This window comes from Pan paniscus, chromosome 19, assembly GCF_029289425.2.
Source record: "Pan paniscus chromosome 19, NHGRI_mPanPan1-v2.0_pri, whole genome shotgun sequence".
In the NCBI taxonomy this organism is placed as follows: Eukaryota; Metazoa; Chordata; class Mammalia; order Primates; family Hominidae; genus Pan; species Pan paniscus.
In genome coordinates, this window is record NC_073268.2 from 56,130,004 (window position 1) to 56,148,109 (window position 18,106).

Here is an 18,106-nt window from a genome sequence, read left to right on the forward strand (position 1 = left end):
CCTTGTCTAAAAAAATAATGTAGGACCTTAACAATGCTAGCAGACCTAAGCGTGAATCTCAACACTGCCCTTTACTACCTGTGTGACCTTGGGCAAGTCATTTAACCTCTCTAAGATTCCATTTCCTCACCTGGGAAATCAGGACAATAACAAAGCCTACCTCGCAGCTATGGAAAGGATGAATTGCCTAATATATGCAAAGAACACACCCCAAGACCGAGCACACAGGAAATGCGCAGCAAATGAGAGCTCCCATCCTTGGCATCATTAACTATCCTTGGTTAACAAGATGCAGGTTAAACAAAGAGTGCACCATGACTCCCGGGTTTCTGGCCTGCTGTTACTAAAAGCGGAGACAGGAGTGGGTAGATTGGGAGGGAGGCCTGGAAGAGGATGCGCTCATTTGTCGAGCATGAAGTGCTCACTATTGGAAGAGATGATCCTCCGTGGGTCCCTTGCACTCTCACACATCTTGCTGTGTATGCCAAGATTGCAAGACCCTGACCATTTTTAACCTGGGCCACTTCTCAGTGCTGTGTTTACAGCGAGTCGCCTTGCGGGATGAGGTACCGTCTCCCTGGAGGAGGAAGAGCAGGCTTGCTTACTCCTCCCTGCATGAGCAGCTCCAGGCTCGGTGTTCCTCAGCTATGACGCTAACCAGCTGCCTGTGGAACATCCATCTGGGCCCCCCATGTTGCCCCTGTGAGACTTGGAGGCAAATATGCTGATGCACATGCTTCTTGCTGTGCTCTGAGTAACAAAGTCCTATGTTTCTGACCCCAGAGTGTCATGTCTTCTTTTAGCATCCATGAATCAATGACAGGTTAATTTATTAGCTTATAAGTTGGAAAGAGTCATCAGCGTGTACATGGCAAGTAAAGCCATGATTACAAATAATATTGCCCAGCAGAGCATGTTGGTAACGTGCCTGTAGTGCCAGAAACACGGGTGGCTGAAACAGGAGTGTCCTTGAGCCCAGGAGTTCAAGGCTGCAGTGAGCTATGATTGCACCACTGCACTCCAGCCTGGGTGACCCTGTCTCAAATAAGTTTATTTGAGACTCTGTCTCAAATAAATAAATAAATAAATAAATAGCATTGCCTAGGAAGAGATACGGGGTAGTACCCTGCATAACGGCAACAAGTAAAGAATGAGGGTAAGAAAAGGAGCTCCCAGGAGAACTCAAGAAAGAAACCTAGAGGAGAGTAGTTCCTTGCAAGCCAAGGGAGTAGAGTTTCAATCAAAAGAGTAGGCAACAGGATCAGATGCTGCTTAAAAGTCAAGTAAGATGAAGACTGAATGTGGCCACTGAGTGTAGCAACTAGGTCACTTCTTTAGCTGTTGCTAAAGGCTAAAGGCAAGAGGCATTTTAGTGACATGGTGTGGCCAGAAGCCAAGCTGAAGTGGGAGAGGAATGAATGGAGGTAAAGAAAGAATGACAATAGGCTGGGCGTGGTGACTGATACCTGTAATTCCAGCACTTTGGGGGGCCAAGGCCTGAGGATTGCTTGAGGCCAGGAGTTCAAGACCAGCCTGGGCAACATGGTAAAACCGTCTCTACAAAAAAAATTACAAAAATTAGCTAGGCATGGTGGCGTGCACCTGTGATCCTGGCTACTTGGGAGGCTGAAGTGGGAAGCTAGCTTGAGCCCAGGAGGTCAAGTTTGCAGTGAACCGTGATGGTGCCACTGCACTTCAGCCTGGGCGTCAGGGTGAGACCCTGTCTCAAAAAAAAGAAGGGAGGGAGGAAGACAGAGAGAGAAAAGGAAAGAAGGAAGGAAGGAGGGAAGGAAGGAAGGAAGGGAGGGAGGGAGGGAGGGAGGGAAACTAAAAATCTTAGCTGAAAAGAAAGGATAAAGTTGGGGCACTGGTGACTGAAGCAGGCAGATGCAAATGAAATTTTTCAATAGATGGAAGAGAGTTGAGTAGAGCATATCTTGAGGAGAACAAGCCAGAAAACAGGAAAAGTCAGGGTAAAAAAAATCAAGAGCAAGGGGAGGAGGATAGAATCAGGTCTCTGAAAAAGAGGAGAGGGCTAACATTCAGATCCCAAGTGAGGGGCTGGTCTGGCCCCTTTCCCATTGAAATGGCATTTGCCCCAACCACACACCCTCAAGCAGGCCAACAGGCTATCTAGGTTGTGTGGTCTGTCTCCAGGTGGGTAGAGCTCACTGTCTGTAGGGAGGGGCCTGGTCAATAGGTTTCCTTGGTGGCCACTTTGTCTGGTGGTCCTGCAGACCAGAGATGAGAGACACATAAGTATTTTTCAAGCTGGGTTCTCTGGAGATGCCAGCAGGTGTGTGCTCCTATGCAAAGGGTTCAGGTAAGTTTGGAAAGTGCTGTCCAAGCCCTGCAAAGCCAGCTTGTAGGAAGGCTGAGTGTTCTCTGCTGGCAGAGATGGACATTTGGGAGTGGGGTGGCCAAAGGGAAGAGAATGCCCGCAGGAGAGATGCCAGGACTCATACTCAAGGTACTCAGGGATAACGGAGAAGACACCTATGGAAAACCCTGTGATCACAGAGCAGGAAGAGGAACTCATTTGCAGAACATCTCTACTCTGCTTGAAGTTTATATATTGACAAAGATTCTTTGCTTGGCCAAACTTTAGTCAGGCTCCCAAACCTTCTCCTAGACCCTCTTTGCAGTTCCATGTAAAATCCAGTTTTAGCAAAGACCCTGTTAAGACAGTTTAGCAAGAACCCTCCATCTTGTATATCTGATCATCTTCAATATCTGATTAGGTTTATCATCCCCCACCCTCCCCCAGGTGATCTCTGGTCACCTGGCCTGTCTAAAGCAAGAATTCTGTTAGGTTGGTGTTGTGAGTGCCACAAAGTCAGAAATAATCAGGTTCATGCACATGTGTGTCTTTCTACAACGTCAGGCTTTTATTGATGCTATTTCAGTCATAAAAGCCACAAGCCACATGGGGTTCTCAAGGAGGCAAATTCTCCTTAGTTTTCCCCATTCACTTGGTAATAAGAGCTGTGGGCATACAGGCTCAAGTCACTCCACAAGTCAGTCAATACTGCAAACCATACATGGTAGTATACTTAATCAATATATAAATGTTATAGATTACACATTCCACATCAAGGGGATGGGGAAGGAGCGGTTAACAATATAGTCCAAGGAGAGTGACTTGGACAAGGGGAGTCTCCTGGCCTGATCCAAACAGTCCTCAGTGTCTTGCAAGGAAGAGTCTTTGATGTGGGCAGAGTGTGGGCAAGATGGGGTCTATCCAGATGGTCATCTCCAGTTGCTGAAGTCCTGCTCTTTTTATGGCTACAGAATCCTCTGGTGAGGACTGATAGTAAAGAGTGTGCCTGTTTATGTCTTTATCTGGTGGGGTGTAGTCTTTATTGATTAGGCAAACATCTGGTTCCTGTTGATATGAGGCTTTTTCAAATGTAAAACGGACCCTTTTTCTAAGATGGAGTTACTTATGTCAAGGGTGCTCCATACAACCTGTTTAGGCAGAATCCCCCTCAGCCCTGATGTTTCCCTTATTAAGTTTCTATCCACTGACCCCCACCCTGCTCCTTGGCAACGAATTCCCACTTGCCCATGCTGTAATTGGAGTTGAGCTCAATCTCTCTCTCCCTGCAACTGCAAAATCTCACAGCAGAGGTCCCTACACCTATGGTAATGGTCCTGAATAAAGTCTTCCTTACGATGCTTTAACTCATGTCATTAAATAATTTTTTCCTTTAGCAGTGTCCACCGAGTTTACTCTCCCAATTCTTGGCAGTGTTATTATCCTAGCCTGACAGGAAGAATCAGGACTCAAGAAGCTGAAGACTCGCCTGATACTCAGTGCTCACTAAGTAGTGGGGCTCAGCTCCCTGTGATTTGGGATCCAGCCTCCTGCCCCTACAGCCCACGTGCCCTTACACCCTCAAGCAACACCCAGAGCTGAGGTCAGAGGCGAGCTTGCACAATTGCTTCTGCCCTGCGCTGGGACCAGGGCGGCCTGTGGTCTGCAACAGAGAAGCTCCCCCACCTGCCTTCGCCTTCACTCTGGCAAGCCCTGGCAACACCATGAGATCCCAGGGCTCTGGTCCCTTACAGACTGGGCCTGGCAGAGGCACGGGGAGGAAGGTGGGCCAGCAGGGTGTGCCGCTGGGCCTACTCGCAGACGTGCGTTTGCTTTGTTGTACCAGGACTACCCCAGGGACCCTTCTCCAGGGCTGTGAGAGTGAGAACAAGAGAACACAGGAGTTCACACCTCTCCGGTCCAGATGCTTTGAGAGCATGATGGAAGCAACAGGCCCTCTCCATAGAAGGGCACGCACACAACCCATAAGCTCGCACACAGTTTCCAGGTTTACGCACCAACCACATCACTACAGCGCCCTGCAAGCAGGCCAGGTCTCAAAGGAGCGTGCATGGGAATCACCCAACATGCTGGCTAAAAAGGCGGATCCCAGGCCCCACCGAGGAGATTATCATTCAGTAGGTCTCGGTGGAGGCCTTGGAGCCTGCGTTTTTAACCAGCGCCTCCGACGATTTGGGCGCTGAGGCTCAGCGGAACCCACCTTGAGAAACCCGACTCTGGGCCTAAGAGAGCCCCCCAACACACACACCCCCATGCTCCAAACTTTCCCCATCTCGCCCGACGCACCGGGCGCGCGGTGGTGGAAGCGTCGGGGAGCTCGGTGGGGACCGAGAGCGACGGTCCATGGGGCCTGCCCGTTCCCCTCGCCCCCGCGCCACGGCCCCGGGAAGCGCAGCGCTGCCGCCGGCAGGAGGCGCGACTGCCGAGAGGACGCAGGCAGGGGGCGCCCGGTGGTGGTCCCCAGCCCGGAGCCGCGGAGCGGGAAGGAGCGGGAGCCCGGGAGGAGGGAGGCGCGCGACGCCGCGGAGCTCCGGCGCGGAGGCGGGGGGCGGGGCGGGCCGAGCCGGGCCGGGGCGGGGCCGGCGGGCGGGCCGGCGGCGAGCGCCCGGGGAGCGCGCCCGGGTAGCCAAGAGGGAGGAGCGCGGGGAGCGCGGACTGCCGCCCGCCCGCCCGCCCCCGCGCCGCCCGCGCGCAACAGTTCCCCCAAAGTTGCAGCCCGGGAGGCGAGCGCGCACGGGCGGCCGAGGGGCGGGCGGTTGGCGGGGACGCGGCCTCGCGGCCCAGAGCGGAGAGTCCCGGCGGGCGGCGGCGGCATGGGCACCCGGCAGACCAAGGGCAGCCTGGCGGAGAGAGCCAGCCCCGGCGCCGCGCCGGGCCCCCGACGCGAACGGCCGGACTTCTGGGCGTCGCTGCTGCTGCGCGCCGGGGACAAGGCGGGGCGCGCGGGCGCGGGGATGCCCCCCTACCACCGGCGAGTCGGCATGGTCCAGGAGCTGCTGCGGATGGTGCGCCAGGGCCGGCGGGAGGAGGCGGGGACGCTGCTGCAGCACCTGCGCCAGGTGAGCGCGGGGAGGGGGCGCGGGGGGCGCGCCGGGCCAGGGGGCGTGCTGGGCCGGGGGTGCGCCCCACCCCTAACCGAGGAAGCCGGGGGCACCGAGGGGCACCGCCCAGGGGCCCCTTCCGCGAGGATGGAGCCCTGTCTGGCAGCAGGTGCCTCGGCGCTTCCGCTGAATTTGGGGCCTCAGGGCAGGGCGGAGGAAGGCTGGCCGGGTGAGGCCCGCCGAAGGGGACCTGTTGGCATAATGTCCCCACTGCTCTCCTCCGCAGGCAGAGAAGGAGGCTGGTCTCTGGGGACAGTCGGTGGGCGGGGAAGCAGGGATGCCTGCCTGATCTGGGCCAGGGCTCTTTTCTTCCTGTCTGCCCACTGGCAGTCACTCCCGGCCGAGGGTCCTCAAGGAATGCGGTTATCAGTTGGACCTGGCTTGGCTTCCCGAGAGCGAGTCCAGGGGCACAGCCCTGGGGCCAATGAGATTCCAGTCCCTAGGTCCTTCACTCGCCTGGGAGGTATCCTGGATTGTAGTTCAAGGAGGAGACTGTTTCCTCTCCCCTGACTAACTTTAGCAGATCCTCAACCATGAGCCCCTGCGGAAAGCGGTAGAGACAGGGGAGCCGGATTTGGTGCCCTGTGTGACCACCTGGCCAGCAGCAACTTCAGGAGACTGCCAGGACTCTGTCCTTAGCCTGTGCCTGTCCCACTGGCTAGGGACAGATGTTGCGGAATTGGCCAGTTCCCTCTGCTTTGGGGCTGCCCTGAGGCTAATGCTGTCACTCACCTCTCTGTGGCTTGTTTTCCTTTGTCAGTTTCTTTGGTGGGGAGAGGAGCATGGCCCATGCCATGGATTTTGCTGAGTATAAGACAGGCAGGGGAGTGCAAAGCTGCTCTCCTGCATCACCAAGCAGGTTGTCTTGGCCTGGCTTTGGTGGGTAGACAATCCAGGCCCCATATTCTTGCTAGACTGACCCCATTAGAGGCGGAGTCTACCGTGGATGGCAGAGGGAAAATCTCAGGTGACCTTTCTGGGGTTTTCCAGTCGCTGCTGAAAGAGGCTGTAGGAGCACCTTCTTGGGAGGAGCTTCCAAAATCTAATCAGACCCACATCCCTCTTGGGTTCTGCAGCACTCTTCCCCACCTTTGTATCTGGTGCGCTCTTACCCTAAAGTATGTGTCCCCAAGCTGTGCACTGCACAGGGAGAGGCAAGCAGAGACGAGGGGACTTGGGAAGATGTGGGACTTCTGCTTCTGCCTCTGTTTTCCCCAACAACTTCCAGAATGATGCCCGAGATGCTGCTGGATCCCCATGTGCCTTCTCTGAGTTCAGTCATCAAAGAAAGATGACATTATGCACCACTGAACTTTAGCAGTGTGTATTTCTTTGTCTTTTGAAAATTGGAAGCTGACATATGGCCTTTATAGTAACTCTTTCACTTTTAAACAGAATAATGGGTTTTCCAGACCATGGTATCCTATTTACACACCATACAGTAAGGTTTTCCTGATCACATGCTGTTTCCCCCACCCTGCAATGGGTGCTTTGGGGGATACAGAAGAACAGAGGGAGCTGGCAAGCACTTCTTGGAGGGTGCAAGACCAGAGCGAAGCTTGCATGATGGAGGGCCGCTTGGAGGCCCACGGGAGGAGACTGGACCCAAAGTGGGCAGATACTTTGGGCTCCCCAGTCCCTGTAGGGCTGAGTATGATTCCACATCCTGGGGACACTGAGCTTCTCCCTGCCTTGCGGGAGAGTAGATAAGCCCCTGCAGCCCCACTGTGGGATCCTTGAAACAAGAAGCATTTCCTCAGACATCTGCACATAGGTCTTATTGGTGTCCTGGTACCCGCCTCAGCTGCAGGACTGGGAGGGCTGATGGGGGGGTGGGAGGGGGCTTATCAGACTTCCCCCTTTTCTGTGAAAGCAGCAGGTCCTCAGGCTCTGGGCCTCTGGGCTCCTGTTGGGCTCCCTTAACCCCTGGCTGGGGATGCAAGGGCCGTGGGCCTGGAGCTGCCCTGTGTGGCCTGGAACGGATGGAGCAGGACCCCTCCCGGAAGTGGTCTTGGGCCTTGAGCAGTGTGGGAGTGGAGCACAGGAGTGTTCACTTGCCTATGACAAAGAGGTGGCTTTCTAGGACCCTGAGGCCATTTGGAGGAATGTCCAGCTGGATTTGTGCTGTGCACTGAAGTGGCTCTTTCTCCAAAATTGCATTTTCCTTTCCATTCCAGTTTCCTTCTCTAGTCTGGAGGTGGTGATGTTCAGAAAGGGAATGAGCAGCTAGTGAGAGCCTTGAGAACACACAAGCCTCACAGGGGTCAGACCAGCAAGAACCTCTTCCTCAGCAAGACAGCCAGTAAAGACAGGGGTCTGCAAAGCGTGGGGCACCCTGTTCTGCAGGAATGTCATGCAGGCCCCTGGGGTGGGTGTCAATGAGCAGGCACAGAACCAGGGAGGGGCAGCAGCGAGGACAGTAGCCCTCACCTCCATTCACACAGCATGTTCTCCTGCATTTGATAACTTGGGTTTGGCTGCTGGATTTGTGTATGCCCAGAGCCATATGGCTGGTGGGGACTCGGGAGCCTTTGTTCCTGTGCTTTTTAGCCTCTTCGAGTCCTTGATCTTTTTGAGGCTCTGAAAAAGCTACACACACTCTTCCCAGGCAAATGCACTGACTCACGCAATCTCACAGGCAATTTCGGAGGGTTCACAAAGCCCCTGAAACCCAGCTACAGACTCCAAGTTCAGAATCTCTGCTCCAGTCCAATACCACCCTTCTCCCTGCTGTGACTTGCTCCAGGCTGGGGATCTGGAAACAGGGACCTGACCCGGGTGCATGTGTGGCAGTTCACGGTGGGCTGAAGGATTGTGGCTGCTGGTGCCACTTCTTCTGAATGCCCCTCTTCAGCATCTAAGATTTGGAGGGCGTCTCTCCAGCTTGTCACTTGCTGGAGAGGTATCAGGAGGCCTCATTCAGCACAAATGACCCTGAGCTGTGGCCAGGGGTACAGGCAGGATGCCAGGCAGCTGCCTTGAAGGAACAGAAAGTAATCCCCTTCCCTTTAAGATAAGTGTAATCTGAGAAGAGTCCAGGGCCAAGGATCAAGTAGGCAGCTCGCCTTCCGGTCCTCAGTCAGCTGTGACCTTGGGCCCAGCAGATAACCTCTCTGAGTTGTGTTTCTTTGTTTCCCAAAGAGGGATCTGGGGTACTGAGCAGAGCAAATGCTACAAAGTGAATGAAATGGTGTTGGTGCTGCCATTCAAGACACATTCTCTTGGTGACTGTGAAACAGGAGAATCTGCCTTACTTACTTTGGGTCTGGCCCCAGTAGGGGCAGGGTTGTGGCATCCTTTCTCAGGCGTGGCCCAAGAATTTTTTGGATTCTATCTACCTGGCCAGGGTTCAGTCTGGATCAAAAACTCACTACACATTTAGAAGCATCTGGAGCGAATGCTCGTGGAGATAAAACAAGCCAGCTTTGGATGGGAGAGGCCGTTCCTCTGCCCTTTCCTGGCCGCCATCCTTCCAGGCTTTCCCCTTCCCCAGATGTCCTTCCCCTTGGGCTCAGGCCTGCTGTCTTTAAGGAGCCCTGGAGAAGAAATAACCTTCCGTCATTGAGAGAGGGCAAGTGCCAGGCCACCTTGAGGGTGAGCTGTCATCTCTTCACCCCAGCAGTTTCCCTGAGTCCTCAAAATTTTAGACTGAGCTGTCGGCCTGCGTCATGGAGCAGCAGAAAAAGGCGTCTGTTTCCCTGGGATACACCCAGCTGAGGTAGCCCCTGTCTTCGTGTTCACCAGCACCCCAGCTTTCCCATGAGAAGAGGCTGATGGGGTTGGTTTACTTGAAGTGTGGCGCACACCCCTTAAGCAGGGCTGTTCCTATGTTAACTTGTTTGGGCCTCCCAGCGATATGGCTAGGGCCTGGAATCCTGGTTCCTGCTGCTGTCTGGGGTGGTGAGGCTGGCTTCACTCTGCACCTGGGAACAGGAACCACATCAGCTAATGCCAACAAGAACCACTGAGGCCAGGCAAAATGCTCACACCTGGAATCCCAGTACTTTAGGAGGCTGAGGCAGGCAGATGACTTGAGCTCACCAGTTCAAGACCAGCCTGAGCAACATGGCTGTCTCTGCAAATGCAAATACAAAAACTAGCCAAGTGTGGTAGTGTGCACCTGTAGTCCCAGCTACTTGGGAGACTGAGGTAGGAGGATGGCTTGAGCTTGGGAAGCAGAGGTTGCAGTGAGCCGAGATCAAGCCTCTGCACTCCAGCCTGGGCCACAGAGCCAGGACCTAAGAGTTTAACTCGCCCCTCAAGTGGAGCTGAGCAATGGACAGACACCTGGAGACTCCCTGGAGATGTGGAGACTGGACAGGTCATTACTACCTAGAAGCAGAAAGATGAGCATAATGACCTCAGAAGGTCACCTTTTTCCTTCCACCTCCACCTAAGAACACTTCTTTAGGCGAGCAGGTTGGAAGGCTACCAGACACCGAGCAGGGGGGCCCTACACTGGGCCTGCTCTTCTTCCTCCACCTGGAATGCTTTTCTTGTTTCCACTGAATGCACCTTACCTTTCCAGGGCCACCTTCCTGGGCATGTCAGCCGAAGCTCAGAGATCCATGTGCCTCTTAGTTCCTGCCACACTGGGAGGCATTCAATCCATGCAGAGTTTTTCCCTGATGTTCCTTTTGTTTGTCAGATAAGGTCAAGTGCTTCCTGAGGGCGGAGACCCACCACCACCACTGTTATCCACTGTATGGTATTGAAAACCTGTAGGCTTGTGGCATACCTTAGTGAGTCTGTGTGCCGTGAAGATGTGCGTACGCGTGTGTGTCTGCTGCTGTCGTCAGTGTGTCCTCAGAAAGCACTTGGATTCCCCAGCTACGGCTGTGCAACTGTGGGCTGATTTACCAGGCTTGTTAGTACTGTCATGAGACACAGCACGTTTGCTTTCCGTGTGGTTGGATTTCTGGGAGTGATGTCCACAGGGCTTGGCTGTTCCTGGCAGCCTGCCAGGCGGTGGTGTTCTTGGAGAGAGGAGTGGCATGGTGCCCAGGCTCCGTGGCACCACGGGATCCCATCCGGCAGGTGCAGTCTGGGGCCTCTGCCGAGGTGGCGGGAGGGGAGCGGAGCCTGATGGGAGAGTCTGGCCTCCACATTCCTGATCGGCTCTTGTGCTGAATCATGTTCATTTCCTTCACAAAGAGAAACCTTCCTTTTTAAAATCCGCCGCTCTCTGCCTGGGCTGGATCGAGGCTTTTCCAGTGATAAAGATGCAGAGGGATTCCTGTGTCAGAGCCTGCTTCATTGGTTTCCAAGGCTGCCAGGGACACTGGCTGGGGAAATAGCAGCCTCTGTAGTGGCTAAGCACGACCGCAGGGGCTGTAGCTGGGCCGGTTATTCTGACTTTAGGGTCTGGTGAGGCTGTGGGATGGGGTTGGGGGGTCCTTTTTTCTGGAACAAATGCCACCTCCTCAGAGATTACCAGAAACTGCTTTGCTGTCTTCAGAGGTCCTAAAGTACCCTGGCCTCCATCCATGGACCGTCAGGGTGGGTGCACCCTCCCCTCCCCCCAGTGTCATTTCATTGCCATGCGTGCTTTTCTGGGGCAGAGGCCATAAAAACTGGCACACAGTCTGTTTTCAGGAAATTCTTACAGAATGGATTGAAACTTCCCATCAGGGACACACTTCCTCCAGCCTCTGTCCCTGGCATTCTCTCTCAGGAGACAGCGGGGTTTGGCTCAGACTTCTGAAGTGTTTCTACTGTGACCGTGGGCCTGGATATTCCCCCACCCCGCTGTAACCTGTGGGGTGGAAGCCATGATTCCTCCCTGCATCCCCACTCCCTGTCTGCAGGGGAGAGACTCCTTGAAGAAGGGTTATCCAGTGACCGGGGTCTTCTCCAACTCCTCCATCAGGATGCAGAGGGGGTGGGGTCAGCATTGGAGATTCTCCCCGCAGCGTGGGGATCCTCAGCCAGCCATCTGTCTCCCCTTCCCCACTAAGAGCAGTGCTGCCGGTGCCCTGCAAGAAAACCACGCATGCGCGCCCACGCATATATATACACACACACACACACACACACACACACCACACACACACACACACACACACACACACACACACACTGCTTGTCCTGGCTCCTCCTGGCTGTTCTTGCCGACTGTCTTAGTCCTTTCCGGCTGCTATAACAAAATACCATAAACTGGGTGGCTTATAAACAGCAGATCTTATTTTTCACAGTCTGGAGTCTGGAAAGTCCAAGATGAAGGTGCTGGCAGATTCACTGTCTGGTGAGGCTGCTTTCTGGTGATAGTACCCTCTCGCTGCATTCTGGCATGGTGGAAGGAATGAAGGGTCTCTCTGGGGTCTCTTTTATATGGGCACCAATCCCATTCATGAAGGCTTTAGCCTTATGACTGAATCACCTCCCGTAGGCCCTACCTCCCGATACCATCATCTTGGGGGTTAGGATTTCAACATATACATTTGAGAGTGGAGAGGAGGGGACGCAAACTTTCAGCACTGACTGTCATATCCTCTCCCATTAAGAGAAACTGGAATGGAGGTAGGAGAGGGCCCAGGCATCTAAAACAGCACATTTGGTTGCTGCGTCTTGGACTCACCATTACTAGAAGGGCTGGGTGTTCTAGATGAGAACAGAGACCTTGGCGCGCCAAGCAGGGGCGGGGACCCCCTCCTATGGTGCCTGCTCTCCTCCCTACCCCCACCCGGCCCTGAGCAGTGCCCACGTGGCTCTCCAGGAGCATTTCCCAGCTTTTTTTTTTTTTTTTTTTAACTTTTATTAGCTCAGACTCCTGGCTGCTGCAGCCATATGGAGCTCTGCCGACGGCTGCTGCTCAAAGAGATGTGGCATTTTGATGTTTCTAACTTTATCTTAACCAGGAGAGACACAGGAGCGCAGCTGAGAGTGGGGAGTGCCCTCGTGTGTGAGTGTGTGCTGGGGCCACCTTCAGAGCTGCCCCTCGCTCCTGCTCGGCCCTCAGTGTCCGCGTGTCTTTCTGCCTCTCTGCCTCCCACTCCCTGCAGCTTTTCTTTGTGTCTCTGTTTCTTTCATTTTGTCTTCCCTGCTGTGTGTTTTTGCCTTCCCTGGGTGAGAAGCAGACTCTTGTTCCTCTGCAGGATCTTGGTCAGCTCCCCTCTCAGCCTCCCATCCTTTGCCAGCGGGAAGGTGGGGGAGTGGGGCCATGAGAACTGGAAGTGGTTGGTGGCGGTCAAGAAGGGTGCCCGGCTCGATTTGATTGTCTGAGTGTCAGCCGTGCCTTGGGCAGGAGAGCAGGCATTAGGGACACCTCCCCAATCTGCACATGGCTTTCTAGTCCATAAAGCCTTTTCTCATGTTTATTTTGCTGCTTAGGGGGTGGATTTTTTTTGTTGTTTGTTTGTTTGTTTGTTTGTTTGTTTTTGAGACGGAGTCTCGCTCTGTCGCCAGGCTGGAGTGCAGTGGCGCCATCTCGGCTTACTACAACCTCCGCCTCCCAGGTTCAAGCAATTCTCCTGCCTCAGCCTCCTGAGTAGCTGGGATTATATGCGCACACCACCATGCCTGGCTAATTTTTGTATTTTTAGTAGAGACGGGGTTTCACTATGTCGGCCAGGATGGTCTCGATCTCTTGACTTCATGATCCGCCCACCTCAGCCTCCCAAAGTGCTGGGATTACAAGCGTGAGCCACTGTGCCTGGCCTCATTAGGTGGTTTTGTGAAGTTGACAGAATGTTGCTTAAAGTAAAAATGGTGGTTTTTAAAATATTATAAAAGCAATATACAATTATAGAAAAATGAGAAAATTAGATGAGCAGAAAATTAAAAAAGTAGTATGCATTAAATCATTTATTCAACAATCGAGTTCCTGTTCCTCCAGGCACCAGTCTAGGAACTGGGGATGCAACAGGCAACCCACCAGGAGAAAATCATGGCAGCAGCTGTTTCCCTTCCTCCGGGAGGAATGGCAAGGACCCCAGAAGCCACCACCAGTACAGGTGCGCAGCGTGGCACAGAAGGGAGGCTGGCTTCACTGGGAGCCAGGAGTCCTCAGTTCTGGCCCCAGTGGAAACCCTAACTTGCCCACCCCTTTCCCTTCTCTGGCCTCAGTTTCCCCAGCTCCAGAATGAAGGAGTGGTGGGCGAAATGACCCCTGAGTTTCCCTACCGCTGCTGAGATTCCACCAGGTGCCTGTGGTTTTGGAAAGACCCATTCATTCCCATGTGTGGTCAGTTATTTCTTCCAGGCCCTGAGCCAGATTCACATTCGAACCCTAAGGTCACCCACCTTGGCCTCAGCTGGTGCAAGAGCTGGGATGCAGCGGTCCCAGGACAGAGAGGGGACAGATACCTCCCCACCAGGTACCGGGGCCGACCCCCATACGGCCGAGGCCAACCTGTCTGTGCTGACCGCAGTCCTAGCTGACGGAGGGTGAAAGGCCACATCACATGGTGCCAGGGGTAGAGGCCAGAACCAGGGAACCTGCAGACTTTCACACATGAGCAAAGCCCAGCCCTCACAGAGGCCCGAGCTGCCCTGTGTGCCGCGAACCATTCATCTCAGAGCACTGGGGAGGGTAATGAGGCTGGGGCAGGCTCTGCTGGGACCTGCTGTCCACATGACTCAGTGCCTGGCTCCCTTGCCACCTTTCTGCCTACTGTGGGGCTGCTCTGGCCCCTTGCACATCTGGTCTCTCTCCCCTCCCTCTACTTCCCACTATGGCTTCCTTCTCTGAGGGGCTGCTCTCCATGCTCATCTGGATGGAGCCTGTCCCTACTCCAGCCTCTGTCCTGTCCACAGAGACCCAGACCTGCCAGCCCCAGCCGAGCTTCAGGACCTTTGCCTTCAGAGGGCAAGAACCCTGCCTGGCACCTGACTGTGCACTAGTACTTGGTTCTTTCACTCAGCATACGTCCCTGGGCACCTAAGTGGAGCTGGCACCAGTTGGGACAAGTAGGGAAAGCAGGGCCGGCCAAGGTGCTAATTTCTAGAAGGGCTCAGGGCAGCCGCTGATGCCATAGAGGACTGGCAAGTGACTGCAGGGCTGGCCATGGTCAGATTCCAGCTCTGCCCTTGTCTCTGGCCATGGGGGCCTACACAGGTGCAGGGCACGGCACACACTGGCTGCTGGGCAAACCCCTTTCCTCAGTGGGGCTCATGAGTGGACACAGGCGCTAGACCCAGGACCTGTGGGAAGCCCCGTCTCCCCCACTTCCTAGGTGGGCTTGCCTGACCTGCTCTGCTGGTGCCTCCCAGCGGCCCTGGTCCTCAAGCCTGTCCCTCTCCTGCCCACTTGGCCTTCCCACGGCCCTCAGCCCAGGTCTCTCCCAGAGCATGCCAGGGACCTGTGGGAAGTGCCCCCAGCTATCTCGGAACCCCCTGCAGTGCCCCCTCCAAGCACATTCCCACCCCATAGCCGCTGTCCCCATGGAGCCTCCACCCACAGATACAGGTGCCAAGGAGGCTTGCAGGACACCCTCGTCCACTGAGGGACACCCAGCACCACAGGGAGCCAGCACTTGCAGCCTGGGAAGTCGGCAACCTGTGATGCCCCCCATCCCACCCCACTGCCCTTAGTTTCTGTCTATGCAGTCACGGCCTCCTGGAGCCCCAGGTTCAGGCCCTACCCAATAGAAAGGGGCAGGAGTGGGGCAGGTTTCTCTCCATTGGCACCGGGGGCAGGTAAGGGCCCAGGAGATCCTACCCCACACCAAGCGTAACAGTCAGAATTCCTGCTCTGGACCTAGACTGCCCAGTAGACACCGTGTACCTGGCAGTACCCCCAACACCCCTTTCCTCATGGGGACCTGGGGAGTCCTCTGCGTATGCGGACTATGGAAAGGGCTGTGTTGTAGATGGTGGGGGAGTCAGGGGAACAGGAGCTGCAGGTGCTCCTGGGGAGGCAGGGCTCTGTGGTGGGCTGGGCAGCTGGAAACAAAACCTCTGTTTCTGATTTCCTCATGGTAAATGGTCAGCCTGGAGCTGCCTGCCCCACTGTCTGGAGGGCCTGTAACTCAGATGCAGGATGAGGACAAGCACAGACAGGGCTCGGGGAGGAGACATGTCTCCCTTCCTGTGCTGAATGCCAGGGCTGTCTTGCCGACCCACAGACACCTGCTCCTGCCAGGCCATCATGGGGGAGGCAGGGGGTAGCCAGTGAATCCTCCTGCAGTGCACCTGCCGGGGCCCAGGTGTGGAAGATTGAAGCTCTGCATTCCTATGGAAGGGCCTACAGTGGACTCAGCATGACAGAGAGATGCTCCTGAAATTGGTTCATAATTTGCTGCTTAAGGCTCTTAATGTCTTCCTGTGGGGATGTTACTTCCTGTATTAGGGTTCTCCACAGAAACAGACTCAAAAGGAGATTTACATGTATAAACACATACAGTTGACTATCACACTTCCTGTGAGCGGGCAGGAGAGAGCAGGGGCTACAGAGAGGGAGGCATGGAGGAGCTCTCATCTCACCTGGCACCAGGTAGGTGCTGGTACCTGGTGTAGTCCTGTGGCCTTGTAATAGGCTACCTGGCTGCCTTGCACATTGTGGTCTCACCGGCTCTCTCCTGGCAATGGTCCTGGCTCGCTGCCATCAGAGGACAGGCAGCGCTGAGGCTCTAATGTCCTTAGAGGGCCAAGGGGCCTGGATCTGCCTCTGCCCTTCTCCCTCACTGGAGGAAATGGCAGCAGGAGGGGTTCCACGGCTCCTTTGGTGAGAAGACCTGCTGCAGTCAGAGCTGAGATGTTTGACAGAGGCGCAAACAGCCCAGAGACAAGGAGTGGCCTGTGCAGGGTCACACAGGACTGGGACCAGGTCCCCAATTCCCAAGACCCTGCCCTGCCCAGTGGTCCCTGGAGAAGTACTGGAAGTGATGCCTGGGTCTGTCCCAGTGAAAAACTTGGTGTTTTCTGAGCTTCCTCAGGTTGGGACAGGTGGCCTGACTTCCCTCGTCACAGGCAGGGTAGAAGAGGGGCTCTGGGGCACAGAGGACCTGTGCTGCCCCTTCCCTGTGGCAGGAGAAGGAGATGGGGAGGGACAGCCTCAGGAGAGGGGAAGAATGGGGAGCATAGTTACCTTGAGTGTATTCCCTGTCAGTGGTCTCCAGTCTTTTTTTTTTTTTTTTTTTTTTTTTGAGACGTAGTCTCGCTCTTGTTGCCCAGGCTAGAGTGCAGTGGTGCAATCTCAGCTCACTGCAACCTCCACCTCCTGGGTTCAAGTGATTCTCCTGTCTCAGCCTCCTGAGTAGCTGGGATTACAGGCGCATGCCACCATGCCCGGCTAATTTTTGTATTTTAGTAGAGACGGGGTTTCACCGTGTTGCTCAGGCTGGTCTCGAACTCCTGAGCTCAGGCATTCCGCCCACCTCGGCCTCCCAAAGTGCTAGGATTACAGGCATGAGCCACCGTGCCCGGCCAGCGGTCTCCAATCTTTTTGGCACCAGGGACCAGTTTCCTGGAAGACAGTTTTTCCATGGCCAGGGGTGGGGGATGGTTTTGAGATGATTTAAACACATTACACTTATTGTGTACTTTATTTCTGTTATTACCGCATTGTAATATAATGAAATAATTATACAACTCCCCATAATGTGGAATCAGTGAGGGCGCTGAGCTTCTTTTCCTGCAACTAGACGGTCCCATCTGGGGTGACAGGAGACAGGGAGAAATCATCAGGCATTAGATTCTCATAAGTGTGCAACCTAGATCCCTCACGTGTGCAGGTTACAATAGGGTTTGTGCTCCTATGAGAGCCTAATGCTGCCACTGATCTGACAGGAGGCGGAGCTCAGGTGGGAACACTGGCCCACTGTTCACGTCCTGCTGTGCAGCCTGCTTCCTAACAGGTCACAGACTGGTACTGGTCTGTGGCTTGGGGGTTTGGGACCCCTGCTGCAAATGACACTTTTTCAACAGTTTATTTCTTAAAGTAAGATGTTGAGATGGTGGTGGTCATGACAATGATGACCTAGTGTTGGAGGAAGCAGAGAGCAGGACCATGACCTGAAGAGGTGTTCCCAGCGAGGGGCAAGCTTCATGAGCTCGCTGCCTCCATGTTAGATTTTCGCTACAGCTCTGCTGCTGGCAGCCCAGGAAAACCAAGAACTTGGGGGTGTAGAGGCCATTCAGTGACTGAGTCAGGTCACTCAAGGATGCCTATCCCCTTGGTTTCCTTCACTGAGGTGGAATGTGGCTTCTAGCCCATAGAGTGCCTTTATGAGAAGTGGAAGAAGGTGCCTGTCTGGTTGGGCACAGCCAGAGTCAAGGCTTGGTGAGTTCAGCCCTGCTCAGACACCCTTGTGCAGTACATGCCCTGCACAGCTGTACTTGGCAACCTTGGTGAGACCACACAGAAGTTTAGAGTATCAGCTGAGGCCTTTAAGGAGCTTTAGCCCTTCTCCCATGCATCTCCTTGGGCACAGCCTTCTCAAATCACCTGAGGCAATGAACTGTGGAACACTGTGCCTCTCAGGCAGGTACTTGCCCTCTTTCTCTTGAATCGAGGAGCTGAAGCAATTGGGAATCCTCTAGAAAGTTCCAGCTACCAGTCCTGTATGACCCTGCACAGGCCACTCCTTGTCTCTGGCTCTCAAAGAGGATCAGACAGAATCTAAGACAACCTGAGTGGATCTGGACTCACCCAGTCAGGGGCACCGAGGGCACCAGCAGAGACATCAGGGTTTCCTTGTTGGGCTTCCATGAGCCCCGGACCCTGCAG

The 18,106-nt window shown here is 54.6% G+C and overlaps 1 protein-coding gene across 2 annotated transcripts in view; it reads left to right on the forward strand.

Annotated features, from left to right (window-relative positions):
* Positions 1–4,927: 4,927 nt before the first annotated feature.
* Positions 4,928–18,106, forward strand: part of LRRC75A (leucine rich repeat containing 75A) — a 49,958-nt gene continuing 36,779 nt past the window's right edge. The window contains exon 1 of one of the 2 annotated variants that reach the window (XM_034943302.4): positions 4,928–5,397. In XM_034943302.4, coding sequence (XP_034799193.1) covers positions 5,152–5,397 — 246 coding nt within the window. In that variant the 5' untranslated portion in view covers positions 4,928–5,151. The remainder of the gene's footprint in view (positions 5,398–18,106) is intronic. The other variant, XM_034943301.3, reaches the window with a different exon arrangement.